The sequence below is a fragment of the Curcuma longa genome, chromosome 11 (genome assembly GCF_044706935.1).
Source record: "Curcuma longa cultivar G26 ecotype Majalengka, Jawa Barat chromosome 11, ITB_CL_G26_1.1, whole genome shotgun sequence".
In the NCBI taxonomy this organism is placed as follows: domain Eukaryota; kingdom Viridiplantae; phylum Streptophyta; class Magnoliopsida; order Zingiberales; family Zingiberaceae; genus Curcuma; species Curcuma longa.
Window position 1 is genome coordinate 19,340,436 of NC_133871.1, and position 21,688 is coordinate 19,362,123.

The window sequence follows — 21,688 nt, forward strand, 5'->3', positions numbered from 1 at the left end:
GATCCAAAAGGAATTTGTTTAATATAACTGATAGTTATATAAAAATATAAGCCACATATAATAGTTGGGTTATTGGTTATACAAATATAACACAATGAATGCCCTTGTTTTTTAATTCAACTTTAATATTTTATTTTTTTGAACAATTATCACAACGTTTATAAAGTGTGTTTAAATTTAGCATTTGTTACAATTCCATCCATGTTAGTTAAAAAACTAATGTGGTACCATGATATATTTTGTCAACTCAGCATAGTATAAATATAAATGGTAAACGTTCGGGATCTCTCATGACTAATTGGGTTTTGATGGTAGAGTATTAGTATGGTAAAGAACAAATGGTGAAAAATTAAAGAACACTAATTGGGTTTTGATTTTCAGTGATAAGCTGGTGAAAGAACACTAAAGAAAGAACACAAGGAACACAAAAATCTATTACATTTTACATGACATAAGAAGCTCCACATAGCAGTGTGGATGAGACCATAAAATACATTTAACTTATAAGAAGTGAAAGCATAGTTTAAAATATTGTTCCATATAGTCAGCATAGGTAAAGTAAAACATCTCATTTCATATGCCAATTATGATTAGCATATGAAATGGTTCAAGAGGAAGAGGGCATTCATTCACAATGCACAAGTGTTCTGTAACATCTTCTATAAAGAAGAGTACTCAGAACAATTCCTTTGCGATGACTTGAGTTTGCCCCACATAAGTCAGGGAATATCTTGTGAGTGAATGGTTTTCTTCAAGATCCACAAAGATTCAATCTGATTTCACGAGAACCATGATGACTCACAAGCAATTTGGTAAGGACTGCACAACTTGTGATATAACTCCATATCAATATTTTTTAACTCATGAACAACTCCACAAGGACTGCACGAGCTCCACGAGTGTTCAACTCGTGAAAAACTCTAGAAGTGTTGACGCCTCAAATAACTTTCATCGACTAAGGAAGAAGCTGCACAATAGTTTCTTTAGGTATGCTGCTGTGTCATTTTTTTTTCATATTCATCCTTCTTCCACCTCTAATTTGCCACTATCACCATTCCTTGACACTCCAACACAGTGCTGAAACCATCTCGCTCTAGCTGATTGAAACTCCATCTCGGAATGAGATTTTAAACCTTAAACAAAAGCTCTTTCAAACATCTTTACTGATGAAGTGCCAATTATTGTAATGAAAATTCAATCACTGTAACAAACAAATTAAAAAGTAACAAGAACCTAAACAAAATGTGTGAAACAAAGGTTCTTTCTGATCTAAATCTAAAATTTACAGTGTGTTGCTCCAATGCTATGATGCTATCATTAACTCTGCCCATGCTAAAGATGATTCCTTGAGAACAGCAGCAGCTGTGATATCTATACCATCTTCCAACATGGCACTTAGAATCTGCATTGATGGCCTCTTTGATAGTTCAGATTCAAGGCAAAGGCTCACAACATTACATATTATGGAAAGATCTTCTGGTTTGAAGTTTTTCAGCTCAGGGTCTATTAGTTTCTCTCTTTCTTCCGGATGATCCAAGTATTCCTTAGCCTACACAAAATGTAGAAGTCAACTTATTATTATCAGAAACTAATTGCAACAAGAAGATAGATAAAGATGAACTAAAATTATGCAGTGTTGCTTCAAATCTAATCACTTTGTTACTGAATGTGTTTTTTCTGTTGACTTCTAGTGTTGTTTGAAAAGCACTTCACAATACAAAGAAATAAGACACAATTTCATGATAACAATTGAAGAAGTTCGACTTTCTTCAAGTACTCATGCTAGAAACCAACTGATTTCTTACCCAATCCAACAAGCCTCCTCTTCCTTTGCTGTGTGGTGGTTTCCCACTTATTAGTTCCAGTAAAATTACTCCAAAGGCATATATATTTTTCTGCACATTCCTAAATTGACTTCTATGAGCATCCTCAATGCTGTTGATTGAACCTCCATGCATGTTATGTCCAGAATGCATCCTTGATTTTGAGAGTGTATTATTCCATCTCTCGAAATCGACCAACTGTTTTTATGTGGAAATTAAGTTAGCACTCAATCACATAGCAAATAGTAAGATAAGTGCAAAACAGAACAAAAAATAAACAACCATGCGATTTACTCCAAACAGATATACATCTAGTGATTGGTTTATTTTGGTAAAACAAACACATCAAATTACCTCATGGCTTTGATGCCAAACTGAATGGACCATTGCTTTATTTTTTTATTAAAAAAAAACAGCAATATGTTCAAGATGGATATTTTGGGTCAAGATCTGATTCAGTGGTGCACAGGCCAGCTGATGTATTGCACTTGCTGTTATAATCAATTCCAATCTCACTAATTGAATACGCCTGATACTATGATACTTTCAAGTTTTTTGAATTTTTCTATACTGATATTGATACTGAAACTGCTACCTGTGGAACCAACTATACATAAAATGACACTTGAAAGGTGTAGTTAGTTATCTTATCAACCTCTATTACAGTGATAACAAATTCCAGTAAGGTCCCACTGTTAAAACAATGACAAAATAAAAATATTCAGTTGACTCTGGCTCATATCATGTGTCTAAATTTCATCATTACAAACATGGCTTTTGTCAGGATAAGCTATGAACAGGCAAAAACCTATCTGCATGGAAACTCTTGAAATATCAATTAATAAGATAGATACCTATTGGTTGAAAAGAAAATCATAGATACCTTGGGAGAAAAATCTTCTGTGAGGTACACTGAATCAGAAGACAATTCTGATATTGTTAACGGGGACTGAAGTTCTGTATGTAGATATCTTAGTCCACGACTTATTCCAATAGCAATTTTCATCCGTCTGAGCCAAGATAGCTGACCCCCATCACCACCTACAGACACATATGAGAATACAATTTAAGCATCCTTTTTTAATTGGTCTATGAAACACAATAATCCATCATCTCAACTTACAATTGATGTGCTCATAAAGTGTTCCATTTGATGCATATTCGAAGACAACCATTCTAGAAAATGGAGTGTTTTCTTGGCAGTAACCAAGCAATTTTGCTGTGTTTTCATGATTTATCCTTGATAGGTCTGCTACCTGAAGAGTAAAAGATGACTTTGAAATAAGAAGGTTTACATTCTTGGAGTTGCACTTGTTGGAATTAATGTACCTCATTTACAAAGGCATGTTCATGAGAACTTGTCCATCGGTCTTCTGTAATAGAAAGTGAAATGACAGCAATTTCAAGTCCATTCCTCAAAGTGCCTTTGTAAACGACACTGTGCAGATAAGACCCAATTATGTTACTAAAATCCTCACAAGCTGCTTCAAGATCCTGGTAGTTCATTTTCAGTACATGATTCAGGAGATTTATGTCTGCATGAACCATATCATTCACAATCATAAGTTTTTATTTTAATGCAGATCACAAAGATCTTAACATTGAATTAAACAAACAACAAAAGATAAAAGATAGTTACCAATAGATACTGCAGGCCTATCCTTCAAACTTGGAATTTTTCTCCGCCAGAAAATAGAAGGTTTTCTTTTGCATCTATTACAAGCAGTGGAAATGCATATGATTAGGAACACAAGTACAAGAGCTCCAGTAGAAATTTCAAGAATCAGAAGCCAAGTAGGTTCTGAAAATTTCTTGTGTTTACGCCCTTCAGAGAAATTGCTTCTAGGTGCTTCATTTGAGACACTGCTATTCCTCAAGACACCTAGTGTAGAAACAACAATTTATCATTGACTGGCTATGGTTGCAAACTAATCAAAACACTCGAAAGAGACATATACACATGCTGCATAAGCCTCTTATAGTACAAACATAATCAGTTTCTTGAGATATATTGCCCAGTTTCCTTTAGATTATGCCCTTTACTGCATGAGATTGAAAGCAGATTTCAGCATGACTATTTGTATAAACTATGCATATTCACAAGCCTACCACATACATTTCACTTGATTCTTACATTCACCATCAGAGCGCTGAAAGATGGAGCCATCACTACTGAAACAGTTCCCTTGAAAACTTGACCTGGATAGAAAACAAACAGCATACCCAATCAACCTCAAAGGTATGGAAGGTGAAGTAATAAGTTTCCATGAAATGAAACCTTGGAAGATAGTTCAAGCATGAGGGGATCTTGCCAACGAAATAGTTGTAGGAGAAATTTGCAACTCTTAAGTGAGTTAATTGGCATACACCTGATGTGTTACTTTGAGAAGCTAGCCTAAACAAGGAAACATAGCTATCAGTTCCAGATAAAAGAGCATAAGAGGACATTTGAAATCTTAATTGATGCATTGCACCAAGGGAAAGAAGAGATTTTGTAAAGTGGTGATCAATATAGACTCTTACTGAGAAGGGTGGTGGTATCTTACATGAGTCAAATTTTGATTCTGATTGATGTAGTTTGATTTACTATAGCTTTGCTCCAGGTCAAAGCGTTCTTGAAGCTTAAACTATCAATTTTGCTCTAAATCAAAGTGTTCTTGACCCTTGACTATAATTTTATAGATTACTAGATTTTGCTATCAAATCATCCCACATAAGTTGATGCTTGAAAGTAGTTTTAAATCTGTGACAGATTATCTGGGGGTATTGGGTCCAGTGGTTGGGGTTATGAACAATAGTAAATTCTGTAGACCAAAAAGTCAACTTTAAAACTGCATTGCCTCTGCTTTTAAACAGCACTCTAACCAAAAAGCATGCCAAGTGATAGTCTGATAAACAGCAAACATTTCTGATGCTCGATATCAAACTGCAAGTCTGAATATGAAAATGCATAACTTACATATTTGAATCGTTGCTTCCAGGGATAACACCGTCGAGTCTATTCCAATCTAGCCTCAAATCAACTAGGTTTGCCAATTGTCCAAGCTCCGGGGGGATAGCACCAGTCAGTCTATTAGAATGAAGGTCTCTAAATGATAAAACAAAACTGAATTAGAGAAACAAGGAAAGATACCCAAAAACAAATGGAAATTGTCATTGAATGGTGAGCAAAACTGTTATTGGAGTACTTATTCATACATTTTTGTAATACTGGTTAAGTTTCCAAGCTCTGGAAGAATGGGACCTGAGAGCTGATTTACACTCAAATCCAACACAAGAAGGTTCTCCAACATGCTTAGTGGATAAGGTATGGTCCCAGTAAGTAAGTTGTTATCCAAAACTCTGGAAGAGGGAAGAAAGTTTGCACCTCATTCAAATATGCATTAAGACATTTCAACATTTGAGTTTCAAGTAACATACAATTCTTGCAACCAATGCAGCATGCCAAGCTGTGGTGTCAGGAATCCTTTCAGAGATGAATTGGAGAGGACACTGGAAAAGTACAGAAAAAAAAATCTGACATTTACAACAGATAGTGTGTCTATTTCAGTGAGCAAGACTAATCCTAATCGAGGAGACTTTCATTGGATAGTGTGCCCTAACATGTGGTTTTCATTGGAATTAACATGAAGTATGAAATCAGAACGCAGTAGAAGAAGGCCTATAGGGGAACCCCTGGAATTTCTTACATGAAAATCACGCTACTCTGAGGATAAGAAGAACATCTCACGCCAGTCCATTTGCAAGGATTTTCATCGTTGGGATTCCAGTCCGATAACCTCGAAAAAGGGTCATCGTATATCGCATTCTTGAAAGCGACCAACGCAGCGACTGCATGGATTCTCGAGAAAGAACTCAACCAGCGAAAATTTTCACTACCCACTTCAGAAAAAGAAAAAAAAAAATCCATTTCCGAATCTTCAGAGGAAGCAAGAAGCGTGCGTACCCTCATCGGAAGTCGACCGAGAAGGCAGGAAGACGGCGAATCCCCACAAGAAAGCAAGCAGCAGCGACGGAAACCCGGAGATCCTCAGCATAGTGTTAGTGACGTTGTGTTGTTGCCAACGACTCCAAGTGCTCGAACAATTAAGAAAAGAAGGATCTTGCCGCGAAAGGACAGTGAGGTGCAAAAGGAGGCATTTTTTTTGCTGCAAATTCGAGGCGACGAGGAGAACAGGGAAAGGAGGCTCCTTTGCATGGAGCTCGTGGGAGGAACTTCGAATTTGGATCCTCTATTCAAAAATGCATTGAAAACACTGGATTTATCTTCACAGTCATCAAAGCTGTGACTGAAAACCATGTCAAAATTTAGTCTTTTATGGAACAGGTACCAAGCTGTTCTTGGAGCCATCAAAGAATGCTAAAATATGGCAGAGACAGTTTGCCAATTGTTTACTGATTGATTCAATCCAGTCCCAATCAGCCAGTAAGGTAGATATGCAGCCTAGCTGCCATGAATCTAGAAAAAGATCTTGTCAAAGTCAAAAAGAGAAGGCAGCATAGAACTTTCATAAAGTTACTGAATAATTTAAGATAACTTCTTACCAGATAGGCCACTTTTTCCATCACATCTTCCACTTATTTAAGATAAATCCTCCACATGGATGTGAAAAATCCAGCACTGTCAATTATCTCAAAACTGAAATCTAGTCCATCATTGTGAGCCAACCAAAAGTCTCAAGTGCACACTAGCAAGAATGGAATGGTTGCTTTAGATAATGATGAGAGACCCACAAATTACTTGTGGCTTCTCAAGTAGAGTGAGTATTGAAAATATGAAGGAAAAGATCCTTCATATTGATTTTAATATAGTGTAAGTGGGATTTCTTAGAGGTGATTGAGTCCTCAAACTAGGTGAAGGTTGAGATGCCTCCTTCATCTGATTTGGTCCAAGATGCCACGCTATCAATAGCTAACATGGGACCTAAATCATATGAGCATCTCTGAAAGATGCCTACTCTTGAATTTAACTACTACAAACACACCTGTCATCGATCAAAAAATTGTTTTAGAAACACTTGATATTTAAATTTGTCGTTGGACTAATATTGTGTCTACTTTTTGATTGAGAGGTTAGGAAAGAAGAAGTAGAAGAAGAAAATAAAAGGCAAAAGAGAGGGGAAATATTTAAAGAAAATCTGAAAAGAGTGATTCATTTTTGTGCCTGTGATTTAAATTGCAGAGAACTGAGTGTAAAACGTAGCCAACATGGGTGAATTCATGACTGGTCCCTTCATATCCAGGCTTGTCGACAAGTACTGCAACAGGACACAAAATCTGCAGTTATCATTCAGTGGAGATGAGTGTGGCAGATATCTTGTCGCTTTCGCCTGCTCAAATCATGCATCATGCTTTCGTTTCTTAAGAGAGGAAAAGAGTCTGCTTTAGAAAACAAAACTCACACAATAAGCAAAAAGGCCGAGTTACCTCATTGCCCTACATCACTACCCTTCTTTCTTTCTTTCTTTCTTTAAAGTTCACGTACTGTTTCAGCTAACTTCAACTGCTCTTGGACAAAGCTAGTGAATGTGGATTCAATTTCTAGATGAATAATCAATTTGATAGATACAGCACTACAAAAATATAGCCGTTTAGCAACGAAATTTTACGACAAAAAATATTAGTCACTAATTTGGGATAAATTTTGCGACGAAAAGAGAATTTGTTGCCAATTTATAACGAAATTTGCGACAAAACCAATTTTGTTGCCAAAATTGTGATGACCTATATTTGTCGCCAAATTCGTCATAAAATTGCGACGAATTTAATTATTCGTCACAAATTTTGCGACGAAATCACAGATTCATCGCTAAATTTGGCGATTCCACCATAACTTAAATACCCGGACCCACTTTCGGCGGTTGATTTGGCGACGAATTCACGATTCGTCGCCAAATTGGCGACGAATCGTCGCCAAATTGGCAACGAATCGTGAATTCGCCAATTTGACCGTCGACTTCTCCATTTACTCCGTACTGTTTCCCGAAAGTTAGCGATAAATTAGTTTTTTTGTCACAAATTTTGCGACAAACTTTTATTTTTGTCGCCATCTTTTGGAATGAAAATACTATTTCGTTGCAAAATTTAGCGACAAATTTAAATTTCATTGCAAAATTTGTGACAAATTTAAAAAATTTCATTGCCACAGGTTGTGACAGGCTTTTGGCAACGAAAAATGTTTCATCGCAAAACCATTTTGCGACGAAAATTTTTTATTTTTTCGTCGCCAAATTCGTCGCAAAAACCTTTTTTTTTTTTTTTTTTTTTTGTTTGTAGTGCAGTAGTGTGGGAATGGCAATGCTAGTGAAATCAGAGTTCAAGATGGCAAAAATGGGGTAAACAGGATTAGGTGTCTACTGTTAAAGAGAGTAGAAGGCCCAAAAAAAGAGAATAAATTTTATTTTCTATTTTCTTACAATATGTTTAAATATAAAGAAATCTCCATACAAGTGTTTTGGTTTTTGAAGTCACTCCATCTTATCGTACAGTTTAAGCGTTAACGAGTAATTAAATGAGATGAAAGTGAAATTTCAGCTTATCAACAATTGAATGTTTTGTTGATTTGGTAGTTAATTTGAAGCCATGTATTCAGTTTTTCGCGTTCATTTCTTAACCAAATTTAAGAAACTGCTACAAATATTTTTGGGTTAGATTAGAATGCTGTCTCACCAAATGTTCATATCTTCTAACTCACAAGAAAATGCGGCAAGCTAACAAGTAATGCCTTAAAAAAAGGATTCTTTGCTTTCCAGGAACAAACTAAAAGTTCAAATACCAATAGATTTCTGTATTAATTCACCTCAAAGTCAGCACAACTGGAATCACTACGTTTCAGCAAAATATACTGCACTCTAATGAACAAATTAAATGCTATCAATTTACACATTATATTTGCTAAAGAAGCTATAGTAGCCTTGCAAGCCATGGATTTGCTAAGGAGTGGGTGCATCCCAATTGCTTGCCTATACAGAAAACTCCTTTCAATTACCAAAAAAAAAAAAGACAAAGGATAAAGGAAACTAATTTTTTGTAGCATTTTTCAGACTCCGGATTGTCATGAGGAGTTGTTGCCTTTCACCTTCTACTTCTGCAAACTTCAAGCTTATGTCAGAATACCTTTCCTGCATTTCTTTCAGTTCAGAAACCATCGATTCATTTTGTTCCTTCAGTTGTGCCATTTCATTTAATACGTTCTCTGCCACCTTCTGATCACAGGTAGAAGCAGCAAAAACTAGTTTGGCTTCATCTAAGTCAGATTCAATGCACCTGGAAATAGCGACAACATAAGTAACCACGATCTGAAATGTTTTTAGTATATTTGTTAAATTTATTTAAATAGCAACATGTGGAATGAGTTCTAAGCTTAAGGCTGAGTAGCAATAAAAAAATTGTATTATCACTCACCTTTTCTGTGATTCTTCATCTGTGACATTCAAGTTGTGTATGCATCCTTCGTCTTCTTTTGGCTGTTGCAGATATTCTATATGGCACTGAATATTGTTTGTAATGAATCTTGACATTTGATGAAAATTTTTGTCATCCTGAAAAGGTGATGCTTTAAACTAGATGAGATGAGATGAGATAATAAATGAACAAACACAAGTGTACTAAGAAGAGCAAAATCATCTCCAAGATCTTCACCTTTTGATAATTTGACACTGAAACAAACTACAATAACTTTGAACTGATCATGTATTGATTGTATAATCAAAAAGCAAAGAAGATTGCATAGAATAACCATTAATGATAAATAAGGAAGATAAGTAATGTGTGTGTGTGTGATGAATCTAAAAAAAATTTTACAGGTTTATATTACTTAACAGAGAAATTAATCTGTGAGAACACAAAAACTGCCTAACGTTGCAATCCTACCAAGTCATACTTTCTCATCAAGTACCTGTGTACTTCTTTGCACTAATTCAATTGTCTTGCTTGGATTCTTCTCTGAGTCCTCAATCAATGAATCAGTTAGCTCTGTTCCCTATTGAAACATTGAAACATATCAATAGTGAGCATAACAAAAACATTTTAAGTGAATAACAATTGATGAAATGATGAACACTAATTGTGAACAAGCTTATGCGATATCATTTTGTTTGGGTAGCTGTGTCATGCACACATTCATAGACGTGTCCTGCCTAGGTTCTGCATTCATGTTATGCGGTGTTCATGCCCTAGATATGTGTATCTATGTGCTACAGTGAATTAGACAATTGGATATGTGAACTATGAAATGCTCAATTCCATCTTATGTGGAAAGATGATATGCTAAACTGAATCAAACATTCATGTTAGTCCTTACATTTGTACTAGTTGTCTCGTTGCATTCACTTTCTTCCTCCATGCCGATGGTCATCTGTTGTTCCTCCAAAACTCTGCCCTTTGACTGTGAATCTGATTTCCTCAGCTTCTGCTTTTCCAATTCTTTTTCAAATGAGGCAAGCTTCAATAAATTCCACTTTAACACCGAGGCATCAGATTTCATATTATCAAGAATAGCATCTCCTTCACCTTTTGTGCACCTGAGACCATTCATTCCCACCAGTGATTTACTTACTTTCTCCTTGAGAGCTTCTATCTCTTTCTTAAGTAAATCAATCTCCAAATTTCTATCTTGCAAAGATATCTCACTTTCTATGTTTTTCATCCTTAGTAGCTCTGCCTCAACTAACAATTTTTCTTTTTCTTCGGTCTGTTCCAAGAGGAAAGATTTCTCTGCATGGAGATTTGCCACTTCAGATTTGAGCAACTGCAATTCTCGTATGAAGTTGTTTCGTGATGCTTCCTCAGACAACTTATAATTCTCTAGTTCTTTATTCTTATCCTTCAGTTCCAAAAGCAACCTTTCTACATCTTTTGACTTGATATCTATTAGGCCAATTAACTGTTTGAGTATTACTCGATACTTTTCCTGTAATAACATCATATCTTTATTAGATTTATCCAAAATTCTTTCTAAGTCACCTTTTTGTGATTGCAATTCAGCATTTTCTTGAAGTGTTTGCATGACTATCTTCTCATTAGCTTGAAATGTGGATAACATATGCGCAGAAAGATTTCTGAGCTCCTGTTGAAGCCACTCGACACTCTTGGAATTGTTCCATTTTGTTTTTCTCAATGCCTCTTCTACTAGTATGGCCCTTTTCTCTTGCTCGGCTTTAGTTACTGTGATGGTTGCTATATCTGCTTCAATCCCTTCAGTTTGTTTCTGAAGTTCTTTCTCCAATAACTCAACCTGTATCTCAAGATCACTGATAATGGATAAATGTGCAGAACACTCATATTGCATCCTGAGTTGTTCACGTAGTTGCATTTGCTCCAGCTTTGTTGTGGCATCATGGTTTTCCTGCTTCATAATTTCATAGTCCAGAGCAAGTTGTTCCATTTGCATTTCTAGCTCTTCATGGGTTTTCCTGTAAAATTCCACTTCATTATTGAGATCAATTATCTTGCTCTCCAGTGAGTAAGCAGTCTTCATGTCATCACGTTCATTTACAAGTGCAACCAATGCATACTCCTCTTCATTGTCACTTTCAGAAATTGCTTCAGGTACCTGTTGCTTACATTCAGATTTCTGCAGCTGTGAAAGCCCATTTCCCAATTTAGTGTCTTCAAGTTCCAAATCAACAGTGTCTTTCATTTCCATTTTACTACATTTTGCACATAGTGTATCCTTATTCTTCTGTTCCAACGTTCCCTCTAGATTTTTTACAGCAAGCACCAAGTCAGAGTTTGCTTCTTGTGCCATTTTTAGTTGTAAGCGAAGATGGACATTCTGATTTTTCTCGTGATCTAGCTCTTGCTGAATTTCTTCAAGTAAAGAAAGATGATTTTCTGCATCATGCTGCATATCAGTAGTTCCATCAAACTTTCTCCTCTTCTCTAAGAGCTTGAGTTTGTCACATTCTCTTTTAAGTGCATCCCTCTCTTCTTTTAAGTCACTCATTTCCCTTGAAAGATCTTGCCCTCGCTTGTTCTCCTTGATGATTTGCTTTCGCAGAGTCTGCAACTCCAGATCTGACACTTCCAATTTTCTAGTTAAAATATCTACATCACCCTTTAATTTCTCAAAGCCATCCTCTAAATCATGTGATATCTCATTCAGACCACCATCACCGGAACAACTTGTGGATGCATCTGCACTTCCATCCGGAGCTGAAGTACCTGAAAAGTCATCTGAACTGAACGTCGTCTTTTTAGGAGTGTCATTATTGGTAAGAGGGGACAAGAAGCTAGCAGAGTCCCTTTGAACATTGTTACGCTTGATGTCATTCTCTCTTGGTGTATATATTCCTGAACTGGTATCAGAACCTGATGCTGACATGGCACCAAAGCTGTGTGACTTCTGGAGGTTTCCATTGGAATCAGCATTATGGAGAGGGATGTCCCTGCTTGATGGGAACTTGACCGGGGCCCGATTATTTATTTCTGAACCATCCTGCAGATCAATACCAGAGTTCAGTTTATTCATAATTTAGGAGTGTTCAAATGCAATGGCAACGTGTTCTTTGTCTCATAGAAGAAGTTAATTCTAATACTGTTACCAATAGTGTTTAAGATCTGCTTTCTTATAAACATAGTTTCCACTAGAAAATCAATTTCACAAAATGCATCAGGCATTGAGCATTCCACAAAACATGTTCAAACAGACGGCTATCAACATTTGAACATTTGGAGGAGATGAGATTCATCTTGGCCATTTCTCCTTTGGCAGTCTTTTTTCTTATCAAGCTGGTGGTGATTCCCCCACAGTCAACAATCTCAAGGATCAGAAAATCTCATTTGCTTGCAATGACAAAGCTTAAACAACAACAAAAAAATGTTAATGCAATTCACCTCATCATCGCACTTGCTTAACTGAGACCCCAATGTTCTTCTTTGTCGCTTCATGGTCACTTCTTCAATACCATTGCCTTCCCTGAGAAAAGGGTCAGGGAGACGAATGATTAGTCAAATCTACCCTTACAAAACGTATTCCTCTAATCCTACTAGTATTCAGAAAAGGATACCTTCCTTCACCATCACCCTGCAGTCTCTGGATGGTTATCTGTCATTTTGAGCAAAAGACACGATCAGGAAATGAACAATTGGGATTACATACTTGTTCAGCCAAAAAAAGGGGATATTTGTATCAATTGCTTCACAGGTAATGCATGATGTATTTTTCCCCCTTTTTCTATTTTCCTTTTTGTGTGGTAGCAATTTGAGAAGGTAATAGAGGCAATAAAAGTAGGGTTTTAACTTTGAAGAGACTGACAGCACGAGAGAAGTCTTGTGATCTGAGTTATTCTGCATTATGGCGAGCAAGGACACAAGAAATCAATGTTCATCAGTTATTAAAGTTTGAATGCTCACACGTAAGGAGGCGCCTGTGTTCGATCCCTTCAGAGGAAGAACAACAGAGGATGGCCTGAAAACATCTGTATAATCTGCTAGGTTGAAGCTGGCCTCCCCCAAAATTTCAGCTTTGCTCGATCCCTGCAAACCATTTCCCAAAGGAATCGCGATAGATTCCGCACAGTACAGCGGTACACGACAAAAAGAAAAATTGAAAGCGATTCAAAAATCTTTCATACAGCATCGGAAACCACAAATCTGTAGACTTTCTCATCCATCTTTCCCGTCTTTGGATTCAGGACGAGTTTCGCCGCCTCGTAAACCGGATTCACCCAATCGCAGACGCCCTCCATTACAGGTACCCTCTCCGATCTCGCCGTCGGCCTGCTGGCGTCTGATGGGACCACGCTCACCATTACCGCCTCCAATCCAGTCAGTTGTACCTACCAAAACGCAACGGCACAAAAATCCATTGCCTCTCAAGAAACAACAAGCACCTCATATGTAAAAAACAAAAACAAAAACAAAATCAAAACGAGGGCAAATTACGAATTAGCAGACACTGACCTGAGTCGCACGGAACTGCAGCTTGAACACAGCTTTGGTCTTGTTCTTCTCGCTCCTCCATCGCGCCGCCTTGAACATCTTCGACCTTGGCTTCAGTTCTCCATTCTTCGGCAGCCAAAAACACAAGGCGATCACCTCACCGCACCAACCTCTGCAAAGGCACCGTCAAGTGGACTTACAAACAGATCAATATCAGCAATGCAAGTAGATTGAATTCGGATGTTGACTCACCAAAAAGCCAACGTTCAGAAAGGAAATCAGCAATGCGATCGCGAGTACGAAACCAAGGATCCAAAGCGAGCACGATGCCAGATCCGACAACTGAGCTATTCGCGATCGCTCTCCATCTCTTTCTCAGCTTGCGGAGTAAAATACCAACGCAAAGTTGGGGGAAAATCAAAATGAGAACCTTCTGTGCAATAAACTAATAGAATATATAGAGGCTGCTGATCCGTTAATGTACTAAATTTAATTTAATATAAGTGGACAATTTTCACTTTACCCCTACAACTTATCTATTTCGAGAACGTCTCTTCTGCAGCTGACGAGACAACGACGAGATAAAACACTATTATTTTGTGCAAAAATTCGTATTAATCTGAGTATTTATTTTTTTATTTATCATTAAAATAATATCTATTCCACTCATTCTATTTTTATTTTAAAAAATAATTTTAATTTCAGTACTATTATAACCGCTATGAATTTCTTTATCATCAAAATCGTAAATATGGATTATAATTGTTATATTATAAATACTTGTTTTTTTATTGAAATAGGTATGACATGTGCCTATTATAATAATATCAAGAATAAAAATATTTTTGAAATAAAAATAAGATGAGATTGAATAGAATGTTATTTTAATAATAAATAGATAAATAAAATAAAATAAATGCCCTGAGGCTTTAGATCTAACCTTGATCAGTGTGAGCCATCTTGGGGCCCTCGTCACTGTTTGGGTGCCCCCACAAGGCGACGACCACTCATGTGTCCCCCTTTCCCCTTTCATTATCTATCATCCACTGCATCCACTGGCAGCAGAAAGGCCAACCGAGCAAGCACACACACTGCGTTGGCAGGCACTGCCAACGGAGCTTGGCCACCGAGGCACGCAGCCTGCAGTGCTGTAGCTGCTCCTTCCTAAAAGGGCCTGTGCAGTTGTGCATGATGCATGCAGTCTGGATCATGGTCCCTCCTCCTCCTCCTCCTCCTCCTCTGGTGCCTGCTAGCTGCTGTTACCTGTTATTTAACTCTATCACACAAAACAAGGTTGGATCACTGCAAAGCATCTCAATTTTACTTGCCCTAACCTAACCACTGCACTCCAGAATTGGTATTTGTTTCTGCTATGAATCTTAGCTATATCTGATCTCATTCTTCAGCTACCGTCCTCTTTCTGAGTCGAGGCTTGGTGTTGTCTTTAGAGTTAATTTCAGTAAATCTTATCGATCGTTCATTTTTAGTGTCCTTTTCTAACCATTTTAGCAGACAAATTAAAAGAGGTTTCAGTCATATATACTTTACTGATTGTTTGGTTTATTAATATAAATGGTCTGTTGGAGAGCAAACATGAAATGAGAATGTACCTGTTCGCCCAAAATATTCCACAGCCATCATTTAGATCTCAACGTTTGGGAAAGACTTTTCACCTACAAAAATCATTTTTTTTTCTTAGTTGGTGCCATTGAAACTGTATCATTCTGCATAATATCAGTAATGATCAACAACTATAGAATGAGACATTTCCATGGTGCTAATTAATACTGATCAATATTCCAGGTTTATATGATATTAATTGTTTATTTCATAAAATGAATTCAAAGTGTAGAGGCAAAGGATTGTGGATCTTTTCAATGTTTTCAGACACTGAAATGATGTGTGGAGGGCCCTGCTCATAAAGACGATAGCTACTTTAATAATCTCACCGACAGTTCTTGCCATTTAAAATGTTTTAAGCATGAAAATTTAAAGAATTAGAGTTTTAAAAATATAACTTTTTATAGTTTATATATGTATTCTAATGATTTAATAATTATTATATGTCGAAGAAGGTAATTTTTGAAAGAAGAAATTAAGTATAGGGAGTTACTTAAAAATCATATATGATAAATGCAAGTTCAACAATTAAAACTACTAGACTACTCAAGCAACTTTGTGTTTGGGCAATTGATCGATCACGTTGTTTCGATACCGACAGAGAAGCTTAGTTTATGTGCTAAGGTAGGTGGTATCTTAATTCAATTCCTAACAAGTTTAGGTGAGAAGAAGACACCCAACTAAGAAATTAAACAAAGAGCTATATATATATATATATATCAAACCAATTAGGCACAGAAAGATTCTGGTGGGTACTCCGTCCATAATTACTTTTCGTAAAAGGATTAATTTAGCTACGACAAGAGATCGAAGATCTTAATTTTCTAACTCATTCACTGTGAAACTGAATTTAAATTAATATATCTCCAACATCATGTGCAATTAACTTGATTCAATCTTTGATGCTAGCTAGCTCCAACAACGTTGACATAATTATTTGCATGTCCCATGCACTAAACCACGTGTTAGTTATAATCATGAAGCCATTAGAGGCTAATTAGATGGTAGACACTCATGAGCTTGGCAGAATTAATTATCTATATGCATGTATACATTGATGCTCACACATGCTCTCAAAGCAACTTGGCCAATAATTTACTTAGCATGTAAATCTCCACCACATTTATTTTATAATCAAGGATCGAAAATAATTAATGTGCCAAATGGTGATTAATTAATTAAATGACAGATTGTGTGGAATAATTAAATTCACAAGATCTAGGAATCACTACTGCAACATGGAGATATATATATATAGTTGAAGTAGTTTGGTCCATTGTCAACAAGAAGTGGGCTCTGGATGAGGTGGGCTCTCTTTTTTTTCTTCTTCAATTCATAAAATTAAAATTAAAAATATCTTTACAATTAATCAATCTTAATTAACACACAGTTAAAATTTATCTAAACAACTTAAAAATTTCAAGAGTTTTAATTTCTTTAATTATTTTCCCATATAAGTGAATTACAAACTAAAGAATAGCTTGTCAAAATAATAGTAGTAAAAAAAAAATTTTTGTGCCATTAATTTACTCCTTTTTATAAAGATTTTTTTATTCGGCATACTTGGTTTAAATTGACCATATATTAGATCTTTGGATTTGATAATTAAATTATTTTAAGTTTAAATTTAATGGGATGTTTAAATTAATTATTATTTTGATATATTGTTTTCAATGTATTAGTTTGAATGTTAATATATACCACCTCTATTAAAAATATAAGATTCACATAGCACATATACATTATATTAATATTTCTTTTTTATTAATATATTCATATTCATTTTAATATTAATATTTATTATCGATGATTTTCACTGTTCACTCATTCTAACTTTATTTTTATTTTATATTAAATAAATAAATATATTCATCCATATTAACTGAATTAAACGGTTAATATACGAAGGAGTATTATAATTAACATCCATATATTGATTGTAATATCATTTGGATATTATAACACACGCATAAGCCTTCAAACTATATTAATTTAGGATCATTTAATTGGGTTGGATTTGGGGCCCGTTATCTACCAACCCAATAATACTAATATCTCTCTTTATTGTAGTTTTTATAAATTACAAGCATCAATATTAATCAAATCAAATTATAATAATAATTAATTTTGAGGAATCTTTTTGAACTTAAACTTTATTTTAAAAAATTAAGATATTTTAACATAATATTATATGAAAATGATTAAATATTAAGATAAAAAATATAGAATCATGGAAGAAAATAGGAAAAACTATTTTTTTCGGATTATTCAAGTTGGACACATTATACGAATTTAAATTTAAATTTATAATTTTTGAATTAAATTCAAGTTCGGATTGGATTCATATTAAGATTTTTTATTTTGATTCGATCTATCTATCCGAATTGACATCCTTGTTTAGTGGCGTCAGAATTAAGTTAAGTTAGATAGCAACTTAAAGGCAATCCAACTACCGACAAAGCCGTTGGCTTCCGGGTATGCATATTACCAACGCATATTTAATTATTTTCTAAATTAACAAAAAAAACACATTTAAAAAAAATATTATTCGTCTTTTACAAAATAAATTTAAATTTAAATATTATTATCAAAGATATGATGTGATAGAATCGCTCATAATGCAGGGGGACACGAAACACGGAACACCAAAACGAACCAATAACATCAAGGTAGAAGGCGGGGTGCATTTATCGCGTTTCCTTTAATTGGTAGTGACTGACGGCGCCCACGGATTCCAGATCACAGCGCGCGACCACCTTTCAATAGTTTGTTTGTGAAGATAAAGTTTTTCAATATAAATATATTATTAAAAAAGAAAATTATTTTTTTAAAAAAAAAATTAACCATGTGATTTCTTTTCAGAATCAAGGATGACCCAATATCAGTTAGCCCCCTCCAAAAGCAAATAATTACTAAACCAGGATCGAATTTATTTTAAATTTTAGCCACATGAGATCCCATCTCCAGTCGCCGCTGGTGGGACCGGTGGAATCTGAACCCACTCGTACATTAAAAGTTCACGCTCCAATAGTTTTCGAAATGAGAATTTTCGATTTTGTCCCGTAATTTTTTACCTTTTTATTTTACTCTCTTATAGTTTAAATTATTACTAAAAATAAAATATATTCTCATTTTAATATCCTTTATATTGCATATATTACACGGGTTACAAATTAAGTTTGAATAGAATGAAATTAAAATTTTATCAACATTTTAAATTATCAGCACATGATATAAAAAGTAAAGTATTTATAATTATAATGTTCTTTTATTAAAGATAGTCAATAAAATAATATCAAATAATTAAAATATATTATAAGAAAAAGAAGAGAAAGAGATGGAGAGGTAAGCAAGCTCTTTCAAACAAATACAATTTAAAACAATTTAAAGAAGAATAAAGTAGAAAGTAGAAAGGTTTAGAAAGCACACTGTTGATAATTTAATAAATCAGTTTAAAGTAAAAGGAGGTAGGTATGGTATTTACATTTTGCAAATTGTAAATGAAAATTATAATATTTTTCTACGAGGCACAAAATAAAAAATATATTAATTACGAGGAGTAAAATGAAAATTTTTATTTCTGAATTACGAATCTACCCTCACAATTGCTGTTTGTTGTTATTGGCGTGCGCTGGTGGAAGACTGGAATTGGAGGCCAAGCAATTAAACTCCACAGTCTGGTTTTGCTTGCTCACTTTTAAGCTGCCTACCTTCTTCACCTTCGCCTTCGCCTTAACCTTGAGAGCGAATTCCACTATAGTCTCAGAGATGGCGGAGGAGAAGGCGGCGGCGGCGGCGCTGGAGGAGACGACGTCGGAGGTTGCTCCGCTGGTGCCAGAAACGGTGAAGGACGTCGAGGAGGAGAAGGCGGCCATCGTGCCGGCGCCGGAGGAGAAGCCCGACGTCTCCAAGCCCCTCGCTGACGTTCTAAGTAAGATTTTTTCTCAAAAAAAAACAAATTTTTTTTTTCGTTTCCCCCTCTTTTTCCAAGGTTTACATTTCTTCGTGTCTATCTTGGTTTTTCCCATGAACCTCTTCCCATTTAACTCAAGTACACTTTTAAAAACCTGAAAAAATAATAATAAAGAAAAAAAATGGATCAATAGATCAACAGGGTTGGCCTTGTGGATTTCTGTCAGATATGCAAATAGATATTTATGGGGGTTTTTTTTTGCTTGACTTGTGGATTTTTAAATGTACCAGAGAATAAGGAACCTTCAGCGGACTCTGGGTCGACTGACAGAGGTCAAATTTCTCAGAGTATTACAGAGCATGATTCTAAGTAAGAGAAAAAAAATTACAGTTTCATGTTGTTCTTCCAGGTGCTACCCTTGCAAGGGTGTTGACGGAGAAGAGATTGTCTTTGATCACGGCATGGGAGGAAAATGAGAAGGTCAAAACAGAAAATAAGTAAGTTTGATCTTCTTATATGGTTTCAAGAATTCCTGCATTTTTTTTCACTCTTGAACATGCTACAGTCCAGTGTAAATTCATATCAATTTGTAAGTGATGATACCGCTAAATTCTTGTAGAGCTTATACTCACCTTTAATGAATAGCATTAAGATCGAAGTTCATCAAATATAGTTCATGATTCTGTATATATGATTACTTGCAATATCAAGCAGGGCTGTCAAGAAGATAGCAGATATTGTTGCCTGGGAGAACTCAAAGAAGGCAGAAGTAGAAGCTCAGCAGAAAAAGAAACAGGTAAGCAAGGAACTCCATCAATGCACGATGGAATTGTCACAGCATGACAACTGCAGTTCATAATACTGTAATTGATATTCTTGATTAATTAGTTATACAGCAAAAAAATACAAACAATTAACAGCAAAGTTCACATTTCCAACTTGTTCTAAGTGGCTAATGGTCCACACTGCACGCAGGAAGAACTGGAGAAAAAAAAGGCTCAATATGCAGAGAAAGTGAAAAACAAAATTGCCTCGATCCACAAAGAAGCAGAAGCGAAGAAGGCAAATGTCGAGGTCAAGCGAGGTGAAGAAGTGCTAAAGACAGAGGAGAAGGCGGAGAAGTATCGCTCGGCCGGGCTCGCTCCAAGGAGGATCTGGGGATTTTTGGGGGGCTGAAACTTGACTGGTGCAGGATAAACTCAACATGTTACTCAACTCTAATCTGCTTAGCAATTCTCGTGCCTTTGTGTGTGGTGTCAATTCTTCAATGCAGCTTCTATTGGTTTATTGTATTGATTGCTCGGAGATTGGTTGGCTTCTAGTGTGTGTGTGATTTGTTAACTGTTGTATAATTGTGTATGATGTAGTTTACATGAACAGAAGGTCCTTGTGCAAAAAGTTTACTCTTTTTTTTTGTTTAAATGAGTTATTGTGTATTTAATCTAACAATGTAAGTTTCTGTTTAAGATGGCTCATGCAATGCTATTCCTGTCTATGATTACTACAAGATTCTTGAATCTTAACTTATTCAAAGCAGAGACCACTCTACATTATTGGGGAACAGGAATTTCATAGGCTTTCATCTTCCATGTTTTGGCTTCATTCCAAACTTCCTAAAAGCAACTGCACAGGTACCGCGCGTTTGTTGATGTTACCATTAGCGAGAACAAGGGCAGATCAAACATCATTTTCATTGCCCCAAAGTGATTAGTTGAGTTTGATTATTGAAGTGGCCATGTAGTTGCAATATATGAATTAATAATTTTCTTCCTAACATCATGTCATTTTATCCTCTCGTCTTAACACAGTTAGGCAAAGATACTGGTCAACAACAAATTGTTATTGACAGTTTGAAGGATAAATTTCAACCTTTTCAAGTTCTACAGGAAAAGAAATGCAAAACTTAACACTTTTTAAAGGTGAGGGAGAGTAAATTTTCTTAGCTCGAAGATATTCTGACAACCTTGAAATGCCTCTATGATTTTATAGATCGGCCTCTTTTGCTTTGGAATTCTATAGAAAAAGATCCTTTTTTTAAAACTAAAGATAGTATAAAAAAATCTAAATGGACAAGATTAAAGTTTTTTTTTTTTTTCAAGATTAACTTTTCATGGCTTGTTTTATCTTTCGGTGCTCATCTTCTTATACTTTTTGTTAACAAGCATGTACTGAGTCTTAACTTTTTAGTGAGAATTCTTAGCAAATTTCTTTCAAGCATGCAACTTTTCATGGTTTGTTATAGCTTTTGCAGCTCATCTTCTTATACTTTTGTCAATAAGTATGCACTGAGTCTCAACTTTCTAGTGGCAAGATTCTTAGCAAATTGCTTTTATGCACAACTCATTTACTGATCTGTGTGAATAATGCAAATACAACACACAACATCTAGAATCCTTTAAAATCTCATCCTTAACACCATTTCCAACTCAACCATCAAAGTTTCAACAAT

The 21,688-nt window shown here is 35.5% G+C and overlaps 3 protein-coding genes across 3 annotated transcripts; 1 reads left to right on the top strand and 2 right to left on the bottom strand.

The window, feature by feature from the left end:
• Nucleotides 1-1,301: 1,301 nt before the first annotated feature.
• Nucleotides 1,302-5,860, bottom strand: LOC141841027 (putative LRR receptor-like serine/threonine-protein kinase At1g63430). Its single transcript, XM_074729156.1, has 13 exons — nt 5,770-5,860; nt 5,513-5,654; nt 5,244-5,315; nt 5,022-5,165; nt 4,783-4,911; nt 4,102-4,218; nt 3,940-4,022; nt 3,463-3,705; nt 3,153-3,358; nt 2,947-3,079; nt 2,707-2,864; nt 1,806-2,021; nt 1,302-1,549 (listed from the first exon to the last, which is right to left on the bottom strand). Exons 1-13 carry the CDS (start codon nt 5,858-5,860, stop codon nt 1,304-1,306), a joined length of 1,980 nt encoding a protein of 659 aa, XP_074585257.1. The 3' UTR covers nt 1,302-1,303.
• Nucleotides 5,861-8,589: 2,729 nt separating this feature from the next.
• Nucleotides 8,590-14,076, bottom strand: LOC141839600 (uncharacterized). Its single transcript, XM_074727385.1, has 10 exons — nt 13,959-14,076; nt 13,728-13,878; nt 13,400-13,603; nt 13,179-13,301; nt 12,833-12,870; nt 12,660-12,741; nt 10,126-12,261; nt 9,721-9,804; nt 9,228-9,364; nt 8,590-9,089 (listed from the first exon to the last, which is right to left on the bottom strand). The coding sequence occupies exons 2-10, from the start codon at nt 13,803-13,805 to the stop codon at nt 8,843-8,845; spliced, it is 3,129 nt and encodes a 1,042-aa protein (XP_074583486.1). The 5' UTR covers nt 13,806-13,878; nt 13,959-14,076; the 3' UTR covers nt 8,590-8,842.
• A 4,893-nt stretch (nt 14,077-18,969) lies between these two features.
• On the top strand, nt 18,970-20,661 carry LOC141839823 (remorin-like). The gene is made up of 5 exons (XM_074727656.1): nt 18,970-19,257; nt 19,530-19,571; nt 19,649-19,736; nt 19,954-20,035; nt 20,215-20,661. The coding sequence occupies exons 1-5, from the start codon at nt 19,095-19,097 to the stop codon at nt 20,413-20,415; spliced, it is 576 nt and encodes a 191-aa protein (XP_074583757.1). The 5' UTR covers nt 18,970-19,094; the 3' UTR covers nt 20,416-20,661.
• The last annotated feature ends 1,027 nt before the right edge of the window (nt 20,662-21,688 follow it).